The sequence below is a fragment of the Lissotriton helveticus genome, chromosome 1_1 (genome assembly GCF_964261635.1).
Source record: "Lissotriton helveticus chromosome 1_1, aLisHel1.1, whole genome shotgun sequence".
NCBI lineage: Eukaryota > Metazoa > Chordata > Amphibia > Caudata > Salamandridae > Lissotriton > Lissotriton helveticus.
Window position 1 is genome coordinate 1,859,222,000 of NC_136057.1, and position 8,039 is coordinate 1,859,230,038.

General features: G+C 47.2%; 1 protein-coding gene across 1 annotated transcript in view; it reads right to left on the reverse strand.

Annotated features, from left to right (window-relative positions):
- The window catches only part of LOC144775259 (protein FAM78B), a 171,145-nt gene extending 166,498 nt beyond the window's left edge, over positions 1–4,647 (reverse strand). Inside the window, exon 1 of the mRNA XM_078659221.1 lies at positions 2,732–4,647. Coding sequence (XP_078515347.1) covers positions 2,732–2,994 — 263 coding nt within the window. The 5' untranslated portion in view covers positions 2,995–4,647. The remainder of the gene's footprint in view (positions 1–2,731) is intronic.
- Between the last annotated feature and the right edge of the window lie 3,392 nt (positions 4,648–8,039).

Sequence of the window (8,039 nt, forward strand, 5' to 3'; positions counted from 1 at the left end):
TTCTTTTTTCTCCGTTTCCTGCCTACCTCTTTTGCGCTGGGTTAAAGTCTGACAAGGAAAAATGAGTCCCGATCGCTGAAAAAGAATGCCTGTGCTGACCACCGGCGACCACCGGCAAGCACCGGCGCAAATTAAGCTCTGCTCCCACCCTCGTATTTTCTAGATGACGTAACTAGGAGAGGTAATTGGTGAGGGCTGACAGAAAAAGCTTGTATTTGGGACTTTTCTGCACTTGGTATGAGTTTTTGGCCTCTTGCCTTTGTCAAAGAGAGAAAAGACAAACTTCAGACAGATACAGCATCACTTAGGTTTAATCGCTTGTTTTCAACAAGCGCCTATTGTGAGCTGAGCACAATTTGCATTTACGTTTTGCACCTCGGTGTGCATAACGGTGCATTGACACATGCAAGTTGGATGCAAAACCCGTTTGGGCATGCTACTACCCCATTATATATCACCATGACATTAAATGGGTGAAAATCATACTCGATACTGTGTGCAAATGTTAATACTTTCAGGGTGCTTTTGTGCCTAAAGACAGGGCTGCTATAATTATGCGGTATGGGAGGGCTAAGTTAAGTGGCAGGATTGACTAAATTATGCGACAAGAAAAAGCAAGCTATGCAGTGCAAGAGGGCATATTTTGTGATGGTATTTCTTCATTTTTTATCATTTTGCACACAGGTGAACACAGTCTGGGAAAGGGTTTCACGTCATTAGATCCAGTTTAACAGCAAAATACAGCAATAAGCAACTAAACGGGGATCAGTCAACCTTTGCAAAGGACCTTCCAGTGCACTGCAAGACGTGTCACTGCGTTTTTAGTAACTATTGATCGGTTTGAGGTTGAAACATTTTTCTATTCCGATCTGCAGATATTGCAGGAGATACTGCATGTGCCAAATGCAGCAAATCCATAAGTATGCACAAAACGCTGCAGCCACAAGATCGCATTATTCCAGAGGCCCTGATTATAGATAACACTGAGGGCATTTTATCTGTTTACAAATAAAACACATTTCGGAATCTAGTAGCACCCGATTAGGGATATTGGCACTTGTCTTTTATTTGACACAGCTTCTATCCTCCCCGGCCATCCTGTACTTGTACTGTTCAACCTTCTCAGTCTAAGACTGTTAAAGTCTAAGGGGGAATGGCAGTGCTTAATTTGATCTGGTGGTTTCCGGTGCTCAGCACCAGCACTTAAACATCAACGCCAGCGCTTTTCATGAGCACCAATTAAGGACACATTAATTTATGGTAGCCACGGGGATATTAACTGATTTGCCCAGAATCACAGCTGATGCCGAGACTCAAACCTGGTTTCCCAGCTACGAAGTCAGCAGCTCTGGCCATTACAACACATCCTTTCCCCAATTTCATGGTTAGTAGTTGGTTCTGTTTTAGGCATCGCTAACAGGCGAAATGGGCTGGGGCAAGCTGCCTCCTGATAAGAGCCTTGGCACTTATTTTTTTTACAAATTAACCACTGGGCAATAGGGATATACCTATAATAAGTGCAGCAGGTGCAGTGGCACAGGGGCCCAGAGGTCTGAGGGGCCCACTGCACTTTACTATCAAACCAGGCGATGGGGGTTTCTCCTTGATTGCTTTAGGACCCAGGACAACTTGGGTATATCAGTTGGGGTCACCCATGCCATAGAAAGGTATGGATATGAAAACTTTTCTCTTAAGACCGCCCAGAAGCTTGAAATACACATAAGAATTCCAGTATTAACAGAGAAGTGTCTGACTATTAAAGTTTATCAGAAAAGTACCAGAAGATTTTATAAGGCCTGTGCATGTACACACTGTGTTACACCTCACAAATTTGCATCGGAAGAGGCAAAGAAAACTGACTACAAGTACCAGAATGCCTTTGGAAGAACTACAGTCATGTTAAATAGACTATCCGTCTCGGAGTGTCATGCCGGGGGCTAGGATGTATTTCAAGGAGACTTCTGTGCTAAATGCAAATAAACTTTTCAAAATCCGTTTTTACAGAGACAGGAGAACTAGGGTAGAGCTGGAGACCAAGGAAAGCAGGTGGGGTGATAGATGGGGAAATTGTTGCCCTTTTGTGTCCTATGTAAACTCCTACATAGCTGGGGTGTAATGGAGGGGACAACACTTTAAGGGGCCCCTCAACCTTTCAAGGGAAGTCCTTCAGCCCAAGGCCAAAAAATATATATGAGACTCAGGGGCTCCTGGTGACATTCTGCAGGGGCCTCGTGATTTTTGGTTACACCACTGCTGCATAATGCACGCTCACTGACACAAAAAAAAACAATTAATGATGTACGGGAGCCCCACCCCGTTCCTTGGCCTCTCAGTGCCAACATATTCATGAATTTCCAGAAACCGTTTTGCCTCCCCAAGGCGTGACACCATGAGCTGCTCGGTTCTCATCCACGTGCACTTGCTCGCCACATACTCGTTTTTTCCCTTCCCTTGTCACAGGTGAAATGACTTCATTAATTCAAGCGGCTGTGGCGGTGTTCCAGGGTGTCCTGAGGTGTGGGTGTGTGTGGTTAGGGACAGAGAGTGAATTTTGCATGCATGAGGGGGTGGTGGTGAGGGGGTGGGGGTCTCATGCATTATGGATTGAATCTGGAGCCCAGCCCCCCTCCCCAGGCATGCAGCGAGGGGAAGCACGTGCATGGCGACCACTGAGGGTGGGGGAGGGGCAGCTAGCTACAAGGCTGACATGAGCCGACGCGGCTTCGCTTACATGCCCAGGTCGCTGTAGGTGTTGTAGAACTCCATCTGGTTGCAGGCTTGGATCCAGCCCACCACCCAGGTCTCGTTCCTGGGCACCGGGGGCATCACCACCCGGGCGGAGGCCTTGAAGTAGGGCGTCTTGTACCTCAGGACGATGGGCGAGGTCTCCTCGATGACAGTGGGGCAGGGGTCAATGGTGGCCAACACGTCGTACACCACGATGTTCTCGCGCCGGATCCGTGTTTTGCAGGTGATGCTCTGGATGCAGCCCATGGCGTGGGGGAAGGGGAGAGGCCAGGGGGGGAAGGCGTCCACGTAACCTGGCTGAGCAATGGCATCAAAGCCCCTCTGAAATGGTCAGCATCCTAGGGGTGGAAAAAAAAAGCCAAATCCTGCAGATGATTGAACATAAAGATTGTGTCTGCTCTTCAGCCGAGGCAAAAGTTCAATTGCGGGTCCTGGGCCATTCATCGCCGGGGTCCAAGAGCCATGTCCTACAGCGATCGAAGTTCCATAGTTGGGCCTTAAAAGGATTGGAGCTCCACGTATTACAGAGATTAGCGTTCAAGACACTGGTGTTCTAGAAAGTGGGATCAAAGTACAGTGTCTTACAACAATTTCAAAGTCTACGCCTTACAGACATTGGAATTCAAGGCCAATGTTTTAATGAGACTAGAATGCAAAACCCATGATTTATTGAGAAAGGAATACAAAGCCAATGCCTTCCAGAGATCGGAATTCAAAACCCATGCTTTATGAGATTTCAGGATCAAAGACCCATGCCTTTTAGAGTTTCAGAATCCCTGTCAATGTCTTATCGAGATTGGAATTCAAAACCCATGTCTTACGTGGAATGGGATCAAAGACCCACGCCATATAGAGTTCAGGATCAAAGACCCATGTCTTAGTGGGTTTCGGAATCCGTGCCAATGTCTTATCGGAATCCAAACACCATGCCTTATAAAGATTGGGATCAAAGGCCCATGTCTTAAAGAGATCAGGGATCAACGCCAATGTCCTATCAGAGTCGAAACTCAAAACCCATGTCTTCTAGGGGTAGGCATCAAAGACCTATGCCTTAAGAGATCGGGAATCAATGGCAATGCCACATCAGGGTCGAAATTCAAAACCCATGTCCTATAGGGATGCACATCAAACAGCCATGGCTCGTAGGGATCAGGAATCAATGCCAATGTCTTATCAGGGTCGAATTTCAAAGCCCATGTCTTCCAGAGATTAAAGATGTGTGTAGTACAGAGACCAGAAATCCACGCCAGTCTGATTGAGATGGGAATTCAATATCCAGGCTTTACAGAGTTCGGGATCACAGACCCATGTGCTGTAGACTAGACATCACGAGCCAATGTCTCATCGAGATCGGAATTCAAAACCCATGTCTTATGCGGAGGGGGATCACAGACCCACGCCTTGCAGAGAGCAGAGATCCATGCCAGTCTTGTTAAGGCCGGGGTTCCCGATCCATGCCCAGGGGAGGCTGGCATCAAAAGGCCGTGTCCTGCAGAGGTCGGCGGTGCCACCTGTCCTCCACACACCCCCATGCAGGGATAGCGCCGCGCCTAGAGGCCGGTCTGCAGGAGCGGTCCTCGGTCGTCGAGCCCCGCCGGGCAGCCTCCAGGCAGCGGGCAGCAGGCAGGAGCGGAGGTGGCGGCCGGAGGCATGAGCGGCGTCACCGGGGCGGAGGAGGAGGATGCTGCGAGCCGGCTCCGGCGCTCGCCATCTGCAGTCTCCCCGCAGTGGCAGCGAGGCAGGGCGAGGGCGCCGAGGGAGCCCGGCATGATCTATAATTAGAGGCGCATCCTGCGCAGCGGGCGGCAGCTGACAGCCAGGCAGGGTGGGACGCCCCCGCTGCCCCTCGTCGACGCCCGTCCGCGGTGCAGCCTGGCATGGACGGGATGCCTCCGCTGCCGGTGCTGCCGCTGCTACAGAGCATCCTAGTGCTCTCCCGCCCAGGCCCCGCCCCCTCTGCCGTCGGCCCCGCCCCTTCACGGATCCACGGGCCCATGGCTGCTTAAAGCGCCCACCTGCCCCGGAGGGTGCCTGGAACCTGGAGAAGAGCGCTGTTTGTAATCCGAGCGAGATAGTAGCTTCGGGCGATGCGCCTGCTGCCAAGTTCTGTTCACAAGCAACATGCCATTCAGGTGGTCCAGCCATAGTGAGACAGCTCAGGAGGTAATGCACCTACTGAACAAATGTGGGAGATTGCAGACTGCAGACCCTTTCAGGAAATCCAGTTGCAGTTCCCCCTGAGGCCACTCATCTAGCGCACAGGCCTCTAACCTGCTGATATACCTACATGCGGTAATCTACTTGCAGCAGAGACTATAATGGAAGTAATGATCATTGGTGCAGCAGGTGCAGTGGCACCGCAGCCCACAGGTGTGAGGAGCACTTTGATTATGCCTGCATTTTACGATCTAACTGGGAGTTTTGTATGACATTATGAGACATTATATGAAACCGGTTGGCGGCAGATTCCCGCCCAAGTAGGATGCATTAGTGGCCGAATGTCGTCACTGAAGAGATGTGCATGCTTTTTTTAGCCCCCACATTCGAATCTTTGTGGAACTAACGCAGCCTTTCATCCTTCAGAGGGGTTTTTCTTCGCACTTTCATATAGCGCGAACTCGACCTGAAGGTATTGGAGCGCTTTACATGAGCATCAGTTACATTACTTAAGGACATATACGTTTTTTGGTAGGTGTGGGGAGATTACGTGATTTGCCCAGAATCACAGGATGATGAGCAGACGCCAGGATCGAAACTGGTTCCCCATCTGCAAAGTCGGCAGATCTGGCCATTAGCCACACACAAGGGCTGTCAACATGGGTGCAGCTGACTTGAGTAATGGGACCGCATACCTTTAGAGGACAAATGGCGAGACCTTAAACATAAACCACACACATAGAAGTACAGTAGACAAGGGCTTACAAAAGAGAGCAGCAGCAGAGATGCCAAAACCCACCGGGTGGCTGATCAGCTTTTGTCCCTTCCAGGCTGCTGTAATCTGCACTGAGCCCATAAACTCCCAGGCCCTTCCCACCCCCCTCGCCCTTGCCATCACGCAGTCTATTTATAAGAGCTGGCATTTTATCTCCCAAGAACAGAAACAGAGTCAGGCGAGGCAGTGGGGCACGGGCGTGCCTGTTTAATATCCACAATGTGTCTGCGTGAGAACAAACACACATGCCATGGTCACACACTATATATATATATATATATATATATATATATATATATATATATATATATATATATATATATATATATATATATATATATATATATATATATATATATATATATATATATATATATATATATATATGCAACACACCTTTCTCCAAACGAAAGAAAGCAGAAGCCACAGAGGGGAAGTTCAAGGAAGCTGATTTATTCACTGGCTGTGGCGAATGCATTTCGGCATGTAAATGCCTTCTTCAGCGCCCAAACAGTCACCATCTGAAACCCTGCGCCTTTACACGTCCTGACATTTATTTGGGTAATCCCAAACAAGCTCCGCCCCCAAAATATATATATATATATATGACAACTGCATTCGTCCAACACAAACCGGCACTCCCCAGTATCTCAGGGCACCACCGATCCAGCAAAAACGAAAGCCGACCCAGCCATCAGGTGAAAAAGATGTGTTTATTCAGATATAATGCATCGCCACCCGCATAACGTTTCGGCCTACCCAGAGGCCTTGGTCACATGACGCTGGGGATAGGGCAACCCATTTTTAAAGTGCTAGTGCATGCTTGCGGAATCAAATGATTGGTTCATCACAGGTTTCTGGCAATAGACATAAACAACATGTGCAATTCTAGCAACTAATTCGTCACCAATGTTGTTAACATTATAAAATGCTCGTTTGCGTGCAACCACCATAATCGATCACTAGTGTACAACAACTAAACAGGATATTTACAATGAAATTATTCCAGGCAAAATTTGCAAATGTTGTCGAATCACTTTCAGTGAATATACATGGGAGTGTGTAAATGAAGGGAGAAAAATAAATGAACACAAGAGAGAAATCAAGGTTTATAGTTAATTCCCTCTCTAAGATCTAATCGTCTACTATCAATTAGGGAAACTAACACAGTGTTTAATTATCCCAATTTTCTCACCCATGATCGATTTATACACTCTTGTTGTGATGGTTGAAGCATTAATATTACCCAAGTGGGTTGGTCTAACATGTCATATCGAATTATATTGTCAACCTGATTATCTGTGGCCTACCGTTCCAGATATTAATCAAATTTTACACAAGTGTAATTAAATCAACCGCAAGCACCAAAAATAAAATAACTAGTGTCGTGAGCAGTGTTGACAAATAAAAATGGCTAAAGATTTAAAAAATCCCTCCCTGGATGGAAAATGGGAGTGTATTGGATTGATAGTTCAAAATTCATTATCCAATGGGGGAGACCTACACAAACAGTTCTATTGCAATTTCATTTTGAAAAACAAGCCAATCCCCAACTTTTGGTGATGCTTATAGTACCCAGATTTAGATGTAATTATAGATGTAACCAGAAACAACTGATGGAAACCACCCGACCTTTACAAATGGGTATAAAAATCCACACTCGTATTAAGGCCACATGGAGCCTTTGTATCGAGGTCCAGGATGTACCGAGTTTCAAGAGCTCTCAAGATAGCTTCACGATTACCACCTCTACGTAGGGGTGGAACTGAGTCAATAGCAAAATATTTCAGTAAGTGACTTTGTTGGTTGTGATGCTCCTTGAAATGCCGAGCCACGGGATAGGTGGAATCATCAGTGTTGATGGCCCTAATGTGCTGGAGTATCCTCTTGTGCACCTGCAACTTCGTACTACCGACATATCGCAGGGCACAGGGACACTCCAGCACATACACTGTGTACTCGGTCTTACATGCCAATTGTTTGGTAATCAAACGTGGGACATCTGAAAATTGAGTTAAATACTTAGTCACACTGACACCATGTTTGCAGGCTTTACAAACCGAACATTTTTTAAAACCGTTGATGGCCTTATACCATGGTATTGTCGTGACCACCTCAGGACTGGATCTGACCAACGCATCACCCAGTGAATAGGGTTGTCTACAGGAAATGTCAGGTCTTCCTGGCATGAGATGACCAATCACTGGATCGGAACTAATCAGATTCCAGTTTTTAGTGACAATCTTCCTGAGAGCCTGAAACTGGCGATTGAAAGTTAATACCAGTCTCACCGGTTGGTTAGCATTGTCAATTTCCAAATTAGATGGTCTCCTGGGTTGCAAAGCTTTCTCTCTTGACA